Raw genomic sequence first — 15,839 nt, forward strand, 5'->3', positions numbered from 1 at the left:
AACAATGAACGCATTGCTTTCTACTGTAGAATTGTTTGAGACCTACTGTAAAAAACACTGAAACTTAAAGCACATAGCATGTTCTTTAATAGTCATGGGTGTGAGCAGGGGGTGTCCCGGCTTCCCTCCTCTCCTCTCCAGTCTGCTGCTATGGGGGATGTGTCAGGGTGGAGAGTGGGGGAAGGAGCTGGTAAATATGTAATTTACCGGCCCCTTCGTTTTCTAAATAAATACAGTGAGTGACCGATCGCTCCTGTGTCCATTCATAACAGAAGCATAGTAAACTGTGTTTGCGAATGAACAGGAAGCCGCTCAGCACAGAGCACATCACATTCATTCACTGTGCACTGCAGCTGAGGCTGCAGAGAAAGGGACTGGGGAATCTCTGTCCTCAGTCCCTTTATTTGTCTCAAAAGCGAGACATCAGAGGTCTGTTTAGAGTTGAGGGCTCTTAAAAACATTGTTAAAAAAAAATAGTATTATAAAAAATAATAAAATTATTATTTTTTAAATATTCATAAAACTACTGCCCTACTGATATAGTAAACTGCTCTACTGACATTGTCCATGTTTTAATAATAAAAAAAAGTTTATTTACATTAATTTACAATGTGTGTATGTATGTAAACTTTGGGGTGCACACCCTAATGCAATAGGCTGTGCACACCTATTTATTGTACACATCAAAAAACAAAAATGCCATTAAAACATACAGACTTTACTTAATTCTAGCAAATTCCCGTATACACATGGCCATCACTTAATTAATATTTCCAAGCCTTTCATTATATCGTAAATGTCATGCCCTGAATACCTGCCTTGAAACTATGAAGCACACAGACTTGCATTGTTTATTCACAATAGAAGACTGTTGAGTGATATGCCTCGGCATTCACACATCTATTGCTCTGGTGGGGAGTTCCAGCCTTGAAAAATTAATAATGAAAAATGCCTAGATTTATAACCCTGCCTGGTTATGTCATGCAGACGTTGCATGGGCAGAATGCCTACCTTCCTGGGTTTGTTGTGAATCAGAGATGGAAATGTCAGACCTAATTCTAACAAACAATCATTACATTCATTGACATTTTTTCATTGCTAGATGATATTTTTTTTCAGCATCGCCTCACACCTGGAGCACTGGTGGTATGCAGAAGTGTGTGTTTGAAAACAAAAGGTAATCTATTTTCTCATAACATCTGTATATTAGCATACTATTCATTTAGTCTTTGCTATTTACTTGGTTCTTTATTGTGTAATTGAACACAAGTTTACTAACTAAATGGCCGTACACAAGAGGCTGAATGTTGGTCATGCCAATAAGAGCTCTCAGCCAATGGCTGACAACACTGGCAGGGGCCCGGGGGAGGGGGGGGTGTTGTAAGGTGGGGCAGTACCCCCTGTCAGAACACAATAGCTCAAAAGGGGAGATTGCTGTACTAACATCACGAAACATTGAACAAATAAAAGATGAATCCTGTGTACTAGGCTTAACTCAGTTAACCCGATAACTTTGGTGTAATGACCCATCATAAGTGCTAATGACCACTAATCCACAACTGCCCTGCAACATACATAGTGAAACTGTAAGCTATAGAAAACCAAGGGCAGTTATTGGCGATGAGATCAAGCAACACCTGTGTTTTGGTCAAAGGAAGAGCTGCGCTGTTGTAGGCTAAAATGTGACACTAGTGACAATGAAGTGCCAGATAAATATCAATTAAAATGATGAAACACTGACTAAGGGGAAACATTTTAATATCTGTAAATAGGTCTGTGAGACCTCAATAAGATAACAAGAAGGGGGAACAAACCAAAAAAATCCATAGGAATACCATTAACAAAGCGTCAAAGGTAAAAAAATGTGAATATAATAAAAAATATTAATGCAGAGTGTCCAAATAAACTTAAATATCCCCAGTGTTCAATGCAATCAATAGTCCAGGAAAAAGTGCTGACAGTATAGTGCCTTCACCAAACCATAACACTGCTGCTTACCAGATGGATGTGATCTCTAATTATAGGAGATCAATATGCGCATATGGTTGATATCTTAGCCTGGGGTCTCAATTGGTAGCATAAATACCTCAGTGTGGTTCAATATTGCATAGAAGATGTCTCAAAAACACCTGTGCTTTACCTGGCTCCCTGCTAGGCATGCTCCACCTTTATGCTTAAGATATGCACTGTCTTGTGTGTAAAAAATCAACAAAATATACTGTGACACAACACTGAATATTTCAACATGTGATTATACCATCATAGTAATAAAGAACAATTAAAGCAAGTTCCACAAATCAAGTGTCCATGTGTATTCATTCAAATAAGTGTTCAAATCTTGTTCCAGAAAATAGTTATACCGTGCACCACTCTTAGTGACAGGGTAACGAGCAATCCGTGTTCCAAATATAAAAGATTAAATGTGCCTCTTACCAGATCCCTGTGATCTCTAAATTATAGGAGATCCTGATACACACGATTGGTGAACAGATGTATGGACTCATCCAGTGTATATTCCAACCTCTGCGATGAATGGATCAAACAGCCTCCTGATCAGCTTCCCAGCCTAGCACACTTCAGAATGAGTCCAGATCGAAGTGTGCTAGGCTGGGAAGATGATCAGGAGACTGTTTGATCCATTTATCGCGGAGGTCAGAATATACACTGGATGAGTCCATACATCTGTTCATCTAATGCGTATCATTGTCTCCAATAATTTAGAGATCATGGGGATCTGGTAAGAGGCACATTTAATCTTCTATATTTGGAACACGGATTGCTCGTTATACCGTGCACCACTCCTAGTGACAGGGTAACTATTTTCTGGAACAAGATTTGAATGAATACACATGGACACTTGATTTGTGGAACTTGCTTTAATTGTTCTTATTACTATGATGTTATAATCACATGTTGAAATATTCAGTGTTATGTCACAGTATATTTTGTTTTTTTACACACAAGACGGCGCATATCTTTTATATTTTCAGCACAATTTTCACTTCCTCATTATCAAGGAGTAGTAAAAGTGCAGCAGTCTTTATTATTATTTAGCACGAGATTTTCTCTTATTATGCTTCTTCTTTAATAATTCTTTTGGGTATTTCAAGAAATGTCAAGTCTGCCTCACACTATAATGAGTGCATGTATCAGATCCTGCCATCAGTCTTTCTCCCTACCTCTATTTTAAACATGCTTACTTACATTCTGTTGCAAATTCATTTTTATGTGACAAGTCGGCAGTTTTCCATTTTATGTTGGCATTCCTCACCTAACCCCTAAATCAGGGGTGCCCGACCAGTGGCACGGGGGCCACATGTGGCCCGCGGAGCCCTCTGATATGGCCTGTGACCTCCTGCTCTCTGGTGGAATAGAATACTGTTATTCAGCCTAGGTTCACACTGCTGCGAATTCAAAATCGCGGTAAAATGCGCGATTTTACCACGATTTCGCGGCTGCGATTTTAACGCGATTTCGGCCGCAATTTAATGTAAATCGCGGCCCAAAATCGCAAAAAGTAGTACAGGAACTACTTTTTGAAATCGCAGATGCGGCGTCGCACTGATTAGGACAGTGCCATTGCCGACAATTGCCGCCGATTTGAGATGCGATTTGACATGTCAAATCGCATCTCAAATCGTTCCAAATCGTACCCAGTGTGAACCAGGGCTAAGGGTCAGTTTATTACTAAAATCACAGTGTATATATGGGCATATCTGTTCTGCAGTGGTTATTCGGCTGCTTTCAAACTGTTCTGCAGATGTAGAGCAGCGCACCTCCGGGTTACCTGCACTGAGAAAGACTTCTGTTATTGCCTACGAGTTTGGTGAGCTTTCTGAAAGTGCACCAAACCTTCAAAATATAATAGAAGTGTATTGCAAAGTGCAGGAAAGCCAAAGGTACATTGTGTTGCACCCGCGGTGCGGGTAAACTGCAGTGCATGTGTGAAAGCAGCCTTGGGCCCCTTTCACATGGTCAGTCCGACCCAATTGGAATCTCCATTCACCTCTGAGTGGCAGATGTAAACCAACTTGTGTCCTACCTCCAATCTGCAAAAAAAAAAAAAGTTTAGTGGGCTTTGGCCATGTCTGCTATGCATATGCAGAGCGGACACGGACCTGCCATCCGCCCGCTCCACTCATTGTGGCCAACAACCGGTTACCAAGTCCTTTAAGTGGCCCTCATGCTTCAAAAGTTTGGTCACCCCTGCCCTAAATGATATCCTTATTGCTAGAGATGCTTTCAGTAGGTTAAATGGAGTCAAATTGTGTAGGCCCAGGACACCCAATGCTGTCACTGCTATGATACCACCAATGATGGGACCCTTTGTGACTATACACAATACTTCAGCCGAAGTTTGTATGGCACATGGGCTAGGAGGAGATGATTTCATTTTCTGCAGTACAAAGGAAAAGGTTTTCGTGTACATTTTACATAAAAAAAAATTGAAAGAAGATAATATTGAGTAAAGTTGGCCATATACAAAAAAAAAATAACAGATTCCTTTATTCATGCTATACAATGGAGATGGACAAATTAATGCTGCCGCTATGATTTTTTTTTTTACCGGCTGTCAAAATAACTGAGCAGCGGCTGAATCTGATTGGTTGCAGCTGTTGTTCGACTAACACATTTTTATCCAACTCAATTTTTACAATCAAAAATTGTTATGGGGGGGGGGTGGCCAGCAGAACCACCCACTGAGTGAATTTCAGCTGGTTCACCAGGACATGGTAAAAAATTGACGAGTGCGTGGAAGCTCAACTCTTAGGTGGAGGACTGGGGCAAGAGGTGGGCAGGAGGGAAGATGCCCTAGATGCAATGGGGGTGGGGGCAGTGCTCACTCAATGCACACTATAGATCCGTGGCTAGCAAACAGCGGCTCGTGGCTTCATGTCTGTCCTGATAGCTACTGCTCTTATACCATGCTCCAAAATGCCCACTCTCCCATTCGATCACAGCTGACATGAAACATAAACTGTGCACGCACAACTATCTTTTAGCTGCTATAAAAACAAGTGATTGGCTACACTTGCAGCGAACACTCCGTTGCCAACCCTGGGAAGCCAGTGCAAGCGAGCGGACAGTGGGTGCAGGGCAGTACACCCTTTCTTCATCATGCATTAGCAGTTGGGAGGGGGGCAGTTCATCATTCTTGCAATGGCCGCTGGTCAAACCTATCCTTGTACTCCTTAGTGTACGAGTGCCTTTTTAACGCTGTAGTTAAAGGGGTTGTAAAGGTTTGTTTTTTATTTTCTAAATAGGTTCCTTTAAACTAGTGCATTGTTGGTTCACTTACCTTCGATTTCTCTTCTAAATGTTTTTTTCTTTGTCTGAATTTCTCACTTCCTGTTTCACCTCAGTAAGCTTACCCCATCATCTGGCAGGGGGTTAGTCAGTCAGAACAGCTTACTGAGAAGGAACAGGAAGTGAGAAATTCAGACAAAGAAAAAAAACATTTAGAAGGGAAGGGAAAGAAAAGGGAAGCGAACCAACAATGCACTAGCTTAACCACTTCATTACTGGGCACTTAAACCCCCTTCGTGCCCAGACCAATTTTCAGCTTTCAGCACAGACATATTTTGAATGACAATTGCGCGGTCATACAACACTGTACCCAAATTATATCTTTATCATTTTTTTTCCCACAAATAGAGATTTCTTTTGGTGGTATTTGATCATCTCTGTGATTTTTTTTTTTTTTTTTTGCGCTATAAACAAAAAGACAGAACATTTAAAAAAAAAAACACTATTTTTTACTTGTTATAATATCCCAATTTAAAAAAAAAAATAATAATAATTTTCCTCGGTTTAGGCCGATACGTATTCTTCATATTTTTGTTAAAAAAAAAAATCGCAATAAGCGCATATTGATTGGTTTGCGCAAAAGTTATAGCGCCTACAAAATAGGGGATAGATTTATGATTATTTTTTTTTACTACTAATGGCGGCGATCTGCGATTTTTTTTTTTTTTTTTTTTTTTTTTTTTTTTTTTTTTTCAGACCTGCGGTATTGCAGTGGACATATCGGACACTTTTTTGACACAATTTTGGAACCATTCACATTTATACAGCGATCAGTGCTATAAAAATTCACTAATTACTGTATAAATGTGACTGGCAGGGAAGGGGTTAACACTAGGGGGTGAGGAAGGGGTTAAATGTATTCCCTGGGTGTGTTCTAACTGTGTGTAGAGGGGGACTGACTGCGGGAGGTGACCGATGCTGTGTCCCTATGTACAAGGGACACAGCATCGGTCTCCTCTCTCTCTGACAGGACCTGGAGCTCTGTGTTTACACACAGAGCTCCGCGTCCCTGCTGTCACCACCGATCGCGGGTACCTGGCCGGACATCGCGGCCGCCAGGCACGCTCATCGGCTTCCCAGCGATGCGCCGGGCACAGTGTTTCCCCGCTGTGCGGGGGAATGTAAATAGCAGGACGTCCATGGAAGTCCACCCGGCACTTGAGGGCCGCACTGTGGACGTCTTTCGTCTATAGCGCGGCCCTCTAGTGGTTAAAGCGGTTCTCCACCCTAAAGTGGAGTCCCGCTGATCGGAACCCTCCCCCCCTCCGGTGTCACATTTGACACCTTTCAGGGGGGAGGGGGGTGCAGATACCTGTCTAAAGACAGGTATTTGCACCCACTTCCGGCCAGACGCTACGGGCAAAAGACGGGCATTCCGTCACATCCCGTCTGTCGCCTGTTGTGTGCTGGGAACACTCGGCTCCCAGCACACAGCGGGAGGCAATCGGCTGGCGCGGCGCGACTCGCGCATGCGCCGTAGGGAACCGGGCAGTGAAGCCGCAGCGCTTCACTTCCTGGTTCCCTGAGCGTGGATGGCGGGGGGAGCAGCAGAGAGACGAGCGATCGCTCGTGCTCTGCTGCGATCGGCGCTGGACTCCAGGACAGGTAAGTGTCCTAATATTAAAAGTCAGCAGCTGCAGTATTTGTAGCTGCTGGCTTTTAATATTATTTTCCTGTGGCACATCCGCTTTAAAGGAACCTATTTAGAAAATAAAAAACAAACCTTTACAACCCCTTTAAAGCAGACCTAAATTTAAAGTTTAGCACTTGTTTAAACAATTAGGAAGACAATTAGTGTGGGGAGGGGGTTGCAATTAGCCTAAAAATGTACCAGTCTAATTAGAAAGGGAGACTAATTTAGGGCCATGTGGCTGATTTCCAACTCTAAATCATGTGGCATGCAAGCCACAAATCTGCTTGTTATGGTGGAAAAGAAAAGCTCTTGCTGACTGTAAGCCCTGGTTCACACTGGGTACGATTTGGAACGATTTGAGATGCAATTTGACATGTCAAATCGCATCTCAAATCGGCGGCAATTGTCGGCAATGGCACTGTCCTAATCAGTGCGACGCCGCATCTGCGATTTCAAAAAGTAGTTCCTGTACTACTTTTTGCGATTTCGGGCCGAGATTTTCATTAATTTGCGGCCAAAATCGCGGCCGCGAAATCTCGGTAAAATCGCGCATTTTACCGCGATTTTGAATTCGCAGCAGTGTAAACCTAGGCTCATACCTGTAACCATGCTCCCATATTGTATGAAATGGAGCTACATTTTTAGTTCAACTTCTCTTTAATGCACTCTCCATTATTTGCAGATGATACACAAATTCCATTGCTTTCAAATATCAAGCCGTGCATGGGCAGACCTAGCGTGCTTTGTTATAATTTCAAATAACGAACAGATCATCACCCATAATAAGGCTATTGACATATGATGAATAACTTCGCTTTTGTAAATGGAAACCTGTTTGAGCTCAATAAAACAGAATGCTTTAATATAAAAGAAAGCTATACAAGCAGGAACAAAGTGATCACTACTGTGTAAATAACATTACAGCTTTGCATATAGTTCTCATTTATAATGCATACGCTTCTTGTTTATTTTACTTTGCGACAGCTATACTGCGCTATCAGAGAATCCCAGCGGTGGGATTATTGTACAACTGTGCTGTACAATTTATCTTATAAAATCCTGAAAAATATGTGTATTCAGCTAACATACGGTGCAAAGATAATGAATAAAAGACAATAAATTATAGAGATATATCATCTTTTTATTAGTTCAGTGCTGTGAGAACAATGAAAGGTGATCTGTGATTGGACTATGTATGTTAAGACTAATAATCGGTGTGTAAATAGGTAAAAAAAAAACATTGTTATCTATTCAGCAAAGGATTATTGATTCCAATAAACGAGGAGATCCTTTATCTACCAGAGAAGCTGATGCAGATGATGCAAGTGACATAACATGTTGCTTTCTACGGAACTCAATAACTATTCCACTACTTTCAAGAGAGCTTGTCATCAAAGTAAGCACCTGTCTGAGAAGCCTTTAAAGGAAGCTACCAGTATCTATCCCAGAGGGTACATGATAAATATGGGGCATTGCAGCACATGTGGGGCATCACTGCAATAGAGGTGACTAGTAAGCAGCCTGGGAGAAGATGGCAGCTTCCATCAACTGCTTCTTATGCCTCGTACACACAACCGTTTTTCCCGACGAGAAAACTGCCATTTTTTAGATTGGTCGGGAAAAACCGGTCGTGTGTATGCTCCATGGAAGTTTTTCTGATGAGAAAACTGCCATTTTTTAGATTGGTCGGGAAAAACCGGTCGTGTGTATGCTCCATGGAAGTTTTTCTGATGAGAAAACTGCCATTTTTTAGATTGGTCGGGAAAACAAGTCGTGTGTATGCTCCATAGAAGTTTTCCCGACGAGAAAACTGCCATTTTTTAGAAAAACTAGTTTAAAGAAACCTATTTAGAAAAAAAAAAACCTTTACAACCCCTTTAACTACAGCGTTAAAAAGGCACTCATACACTAAGGAGTACAAGGATAGGTTTGACCAGCGGCCATTGCAAGATGATGAACTGCCCCCCTCCCAACTGTGAATGCATGATGAAGAAAGGGTGTACTGCCCTGCACCCACTGTCCGCTCGCTTGCACTGGCTTCCCAGGGTTGGCAACAGAGTGTTCGCTGCAAGTGTAGCCAATCACTTGCTTTTATAGCAGCTAAAAGATAAAACTGGTCGTGTGTATGCTCCATAGAAGTTTTCCTGACGAGAAAACTGCCATTTTGTAGATTGGTCGGGAAAACCGGTCGTGTGTATGCTCCATAGAAGTTTTCCCGACGAGAAAACTGCCCGCAAAAAAATTCAAACCTGCTCTATTTTTTCCCGTCGTGTTTCCCCGTCAGTCTGTTTCTCGTCGCGAAAACCGCTCGTGTGTTTGCTTTTCCGAGGGGAAAAAAACGTGCATGCTCAGAGTCAAGTATGGGACGGGAGCGCTCATTCTGGTAAAACTAGCGTTCGCAATAGAGATAGCACATTCGTAAATTATTGCCTCGTTTAATGCAGTGCATTAAAATCGCAAATCGTCTCTCACCAAACTTTTACTAACACGAGCAAAAGCAGCCCAATGGGTGGCGCCATTTGAATGGATTGTCACTCTTTTTATAGTGCTGTCGTACGTGTTGGACGTCACCACACTTTGGTCAAGCCTTTTTTTGACTGAACATGTGTATGCAAGGCAGGCTTGAGAGGCATCACGTCGAGAAAAACGTCGGGTTTTGGCATGTCAGAAAAAACAGTCGTGTGTACAGGGCATTAGACAGGAATTTAGCTTTATGACATGTTCCCTTGAAGTGATCCTAAGTTCTCCAAATGTATAGATGAGAGACAACGCTCTTTACATTGCGCTCCTTTGAAGACAATTAACCGCACATCTCAATTCTTCCTGCTCACGGTGGTTCGCTTCAGCTTTATTTGTCTATACAATTGATTTAAACACAGCATGAAGGCTTCTGGAATTCAGATTAGTAACGGAATCATACAGCACTGATCCATGCAACGCTATGCCACTGCTGGTCTTCAGCAACAAAGTGTGGTAACCTATGGCAGCCAACAAGAAACCATATTTAAAGGAACTTTGGTAAACAGAAATGTATTGATCATTATTGCTCTTTTCATTCCTTTACTTGGGGTCTGAGGCATGAAAACTGTACTGATGGGAACATTCTTTGCTGCTCATACTGTACTAACCAGAAGCCTTGTTTCACACTTGGACCTGGACTACATCAAAAAAGAGTTGGAAGCTCACTGGTTGCCACGGGCAACAAGAATTTTTTTCTTACAGCAGACTTTCCATCCATTAACCCCTTAGACTGAAAGCTAGATCAGTTTTTCACAAAGCACCACGATGCCCCGCTAGCGAATAATCGCGCCGCTTTTTAAAGTTGACAGAAGATAGGACTTACCAAATGAAATCCGTGCAGTGGCTGCAGAAGGTCGGCTGCTTAAAGAATCTGGCCGTGAACTTGTGACTCTTGACCTCGTGCACTAGTTTTTGCCTCAGAGCTCCTCTGCGACAGAAGAGAGGCTTGACAAAAGGCTGCTCCACGTCAGTGCCAGCGCACACCTGAGCCATCTTGTCCAGTTCCTTACTGCTACGACCCTGCGTGGGATTTCCAGATTCAACAAATGGTAGAAAGCGAAGCCTAGAACGCGAACACCTGGCAGAGAGAAAGCCAGAGGCAGCTCTTTAGATGGATGTGAAAGTGAGCAATGACAGAGGAGAGGGCTGTAGTTGGCTGCGACTCCCTCTCAGATGCTACTTGCGTTAATAACTGTAGGGCAGGCAGCACACACTATGAATAACGTGTGTATGCCGAGGACAGACACTGGAGACTGCTATCTTAAGGAGCCTGAGAAACAGAAAAAAAAAAGGGCAGTTCTTGAACATATCCTTCAAAAGGAGGGACTTTTCTGTGTCTATTAAAGCAGAACAGGAGGAGTTTCCCCTTTAAAGGAATAGATGATGAATAGGAATGGAAGGTTATGTAATGGTTAAATGCAGAGCGATACGGAAGAATTCAGTTAATTGATCATTTTGCTTTAATCTGTTTTACCCTAATTGTGTTGCGTGCTACAGAAACACAAGGGTGCCATCTGTTTTTGAATGACAGGAACCCTGGTCATTTCTGAATTTGGAATCTATCGCATGTATTATAGGCATTCCATTTTTTAGATCTAGTTAGCGTGCCAAAAATAGCATGCTCGGCAACCAGCCATGATTTTCCCGGAAGAGATCTGTAGCTTCCAATGTTAAAAAATGAACGCGTTACCTGTGAGCAGCACAATCCACCTATCACTATTTTAGCAAATGAAGTAACCAAAGAGAATGCGACATTAAAGTGCTAATAAAGACAAGTTCAAAATGATATATATGAATACCTGATTGTTATACCAGACCCAGCTGCCTTTCATTTTTCTGCTATTCGTATGGAAACTTCAATAAAAATTCTTTAATTATAAAAAGAAAAAAAAGACATATACGATGTAGTCTGGCACTGGCATTGACAAAGCAGTCTGTAACTTCGCTTTTTTACCTGTTGATCCAGCAAAAGTGACAGCTAGTTCTGTCCAGGGAAAAGAGCCATTAGAGGCGATGATTTACTAAAGGCAAATAGACTATGCACTTTGAAAAGTGCAGTTGCTCTCAAAGTGCAGTTGCTCCAGAGCTTATTAACCACTTCCTTACCAGCCTATTCCGGCACTCCTCTCCTACATGCAAAAATCATCATTTTTTTGCTAGAAAATTACTCAGAACCCCCAGGCCTCAAGAGTTACTTGCCACCAGTTGCCCCACCTAATTCATACACTGCCCTGCGCCTAATTGCACCTGTAAACACGCCCTTGTAGATTATCTCATGGAATGACAATGTTTTATGCAGAATCAAGTTACAAAATTAAATATTACCAACAACTTTAACAAAATGGGACGGGGCACTGGGGGCAGACCAGAGGGACAGGGCACTGGGGGCAGACCAGAGGGACAGGGCACTGAGGGCAGACCAGACCAGAGGGACAGGGCACTGGGGGCAGACCAGAGGGACAGGGCACTAGAACTGGGTCTCTTCCCCATTCTCTTGCTGTCTCCTCTGCAACTCCCATCCATCCTCTCTCTCTCTCTCCCATTCATCTCATCATCAGGAGCCTGTGTGTGCGGCTCCACGCTTGCATGTCCCCACTTCTCCCTTTTATTCAGGCTGGCAGAGAGGAGAGGAGCTGCAGCGCAGTGGGAGGAAGTACAATCCAGCGCCGAGATCCACACAACTGCACAGCCATTGACACCATAGCACAGCGCACAGCACACATTAAGACCAGTCTGTTCACAGTGCTCAGGCTAAACTGTTGGACACTTACATAGAGCACAAGGAGAAGAAAACTGCACAAACTAGAAGGCTGCCGCTCTCATGTCAGGGCAACTTTCAGTGAGCGCTGCACCGGAGTGGTAATTTTTGCAATCCTCCACCTCACTCATTACTTTCTGCTCTCCAGCTACATTGGTCGGGGCCCGGGGGAGGGGGGCAGGCTCAGAGAGGTCATACTGTTAGGTCCCATGGCTTAATGAGAATTGTAAGTAGAGCACCTGTGTACTGCTCTGCCTGTGCGCGGCTCACCAGACTACTTTTCCCGAGCATGCACCTTTCCTCTTCGGCCGCCAATCTCATCTGGACTCTAAGTGTAGGCACAGATTGGAGGGAGATTGGTCATGCAGCCCTGTCATCACTCGCCCCCAGCTTAAATCCACTCGCCAAATGCTAGTAGGCGAGTGGAAATTTTGAGGGCTGCATATATATATATATATATATATATATATATATATATATATATATATATATATATATATATATATATATATATATATATATATATATATATATATATATATATATATATATGCAGATCCAACGCAATGTTAAGTATGGCCGTCGTTACCGCTTATAATTAAAAAAAAAAAATTAATTTGTGCAAGTCGTCCGTGAATCGGGATGGACGTAATTTACGTCCACGTCAAAACCGGCGTGACGGTTCATAACGTCGCACCCTGGCCGCCACAGTCATAGAGATGACTGGTGACACGCCGATTGGCTCCCGCGGTGTCCAATAATGACGGAAGCAGGTCGCTGGCGGCACACAAGCACCCTAGACCCAGAAGTGTCAGATCACGTGCTAGATTACATGATCTGGCACAGAGCAGCCACCCTGCCACAGTAAATGTACATGGGGCGGCCGCTAAGTGGTAAAGGGGTTGATTTGCTAAAGGCATATAGATTGTGCACTTTGTAAAGTAAAGTTGATCCAGAGCTTAGTAAATAGGCAGAAGCTCTGCTGACTCCCATCATCCAATCATGGGCAAGTGAAAATGCTGTTGTTTTTTATTTATTTTTCTTGCATGTGATTGGGTATTCTTTGCAAAGTGAAGCTTCACCTCATTCACTAAGCTCTTGAGCAATTGCACTTGCAGAATTCAACTGTACTTTACTAAAGGCATGTAGACTGTGCACTTTCCAAATAAACCCCAAAGTGTTACATAACCCAGGACCCTGCATTCACTATGTCTGGTCTGCCACAGTACACAAAACATGGAAATGCAATTATTTTAGTAAATATAAACTGCTAAATACCTTTTCTCATCAGCTGTATATAGCAGTCTTGTGATTTATCTGTGTCTGGGTAAAGCTTGTAGGAGGAGTTTTTACTCTTCTCTGACTGTCCTATGAGGCAGCATGACCCCTGACCCTCTGTCTGGACAGTACTGATTGGCCCTGTGTTGATGACATGCACCCCCCCCCCCCCCCCAAAAAAAACCCTCTAGCAATACACACCAAACTGAGCATGTAAAAGAGGATCAGAGAAGACGTGATCAAACATTTTTTTTTTACACAATGCAGATGAATAACCCCTTAGTGGTTGTAAACCTCAGATATGAAATATGAAGAAAGCACATTCTTCTATAGTGTGTAGTTGTCTCAGTTCAGTGCACTAAGGGGGTTATTTACGAAAGGAAATCCACTTTATACTACAAGTGCAAAGTGCACTTGAAATTGCACTGAAAGTGTACTTGGAAGTGCAGTTGCTGTAAATCTGAGGGGTAGATCTGAAATGAAGGGAAGCTCTGTTGATTTTTCCATCCAATCATGTGAAAGCTAAAATGCTGTTTTTTATTTTCCTTGCATGTCCCCCTCGGATCTACAGCGACTGCACTTCCAAGTGCACTTTCAGTGAAATTTCAAGTGCATTTTGCACTTGTAGTTTGCACTTGTAATGCAAAGTGGATTTGCCTTTCGGAAATAATCCCCTACGTGTCACATGTGTCTGCTGCTTCGTTCCTCTGCTATCAGCATGTGTAACGGAATGACCCGGGACAAACAGACTTTGTATGATGAGGGGTACTCCTGTACTGGCGTCACCAAGGAGTCTTATGTCTAGGGTCACCTTATGTCCGATAGGGCCATAGGGTGACTGAGAAATTATATCCTAAATTACAGGACAGGGGACATCACTGATAGTTCATATTGCAGGATCTTGAGATATTGCAAGTTGTTGGTTAATTGTGACCCAACCAGTCAATAGTGACTCATTTCTATGATTAGCCCTGGCTAGTGACATGCTAATTGAGTCTGCTTCTGAAAGACCTCTCATTGTGTGATGTTGCCTTGTGTGAATTCTATTGATATAAGATGTGGAATGGAACTTGCCAAGCTGTATGTGGAGACAGAACGTCTGTCTAGGGATGTGGATTAAGAAGAGATCATTGTGTGATGGTGTTTTGTTTGAGTTCTGTTAATGAAGGAATGTGCAGTGATTAGATCATAATTATAGGCCGGCGCCGACATGTCTAGAATGTTTAGCAATTAGCCATCTGAAGGGGTATTGAAGCCCTTCCAGGGTGTGGGTGGAGAGTTTGATTGTTCCTTTCATGCTTAAACTGTAAATAAGACTGAAAGCTGACCATTAAAGTTGTCTTATATTTGAAACCAGAGAACATGGAGCAAGTCTCGTGCCTGCTGGTTTGTCTGTGTGTCAGATGAGCTGTCATAGTTGATGGAAGGTCGTAAAGGGTGGTGACCGTTATAGCATGAATCACTTCTTTTTCTTTCCTGACACCAAGAGAAAAAAGGTGACAGGGGAGGGATCTCCAACTGATTGACAGCCTCTGCTCTGTTTCTGTCTGGAGGGGGAAGGTGTCTCACAGCTCTCTACACTGAGCTCTGCAGAGTGTAACTTCAGCTCTCAGCCCCCTTTTTTCTGAATTCTCAGACAATCTTTAAACTCAATGCACACTTGTGCATACATGTTTTTTTTAAGCACCTAGAAGCTGTTATTAGCATTTTTTCTGCTCCTAGAAGCTAAATAGTGTTATCCTATGTGTCCATGCACACTACTTTTTAGGCTATTAACATTTTTTTTAGCTTTAGCATCTAGAGATGGAAAACATTATGTTTTTGTAGAGAAAAGGGAAACTGCCGCTTTAGGTGAGTGCACTCAGCAATCAGTGTCCTCTCAGAAGCGTGGGTGCTGGCAATTGACCAAGTGAAGACCGGAGAAAAGACTGGACAGCCGCACTTCCACGAAATTCTTAAAAAGTTGCTTTTAATGGTAAAAAATGGAAACAGCACTACAAGTCACAGCAGACAGTGGGGTGGATAGCTGACGCGTTTTGCACTGGGGTATCAGCGCTTAGTCATAGCTAAGCGCTGATACCCCAGTGCAAAACGCGTCAGCTATCCACCCCACTGTCTGCTGTGACTTGTAGTGCGGTTTCCATTTTTTACCATTAAAAGCAACTTTTTAAGAATTTCGTGGAAGTGCGGATGTCCAGTCTTTTCTCCGGTCTTCATTATGTTTTTGTAGAGTCTTTCGCTAAATGTTCCTAAGCGCTTTTAAATGCTTTTTTAAACCATTTTGTTCTTTATATACTGTAAAAACACCAATAAAGCGACAACTCTTCTAAAAGCTGCTAAAAC

At 42.6% G+C, this 15,839-nt stretch overlaps 1 protein-coding gene across 1 annotated transcript in view; it reads right to left on the minus strand.

Moving 5' to 3' along the window:
• PRKCG (protein kinase C gamma) overlaps positions 1-10,743 on the minus strand; it is a 462,939-nt gene extending 452,196 nt beyond the window's left edge. Inside the window, exon 1 of the mRNA XM_040325670.1 lies at positions 10,284-10,743. Coding sequence (XP_040181604.1) covers positions 10,284-10,453 — 170 coding nt within the window. The 5' untranslated portion in view covers positions 10,454-10,743. The remainder of the gene's footprint in view (positions 1-10,283) is intronic.
• Between the last annotated feature and the right edge of the window lie 5,096 nt (positions 10,744-15,839).

Source organism: Rana temporaria, chromosome 10, assembly GCF_905171775.1.
Source record: "Rana temporaria chromosome 10, aRanTem1.1, whole genome shotgun sequence".
Classification (NCBI taxonomy): Eukaryota; Metazoa; Chordata; class Amphibia; order Anura; family Ranidae; genus Rana; species Rana temporaria.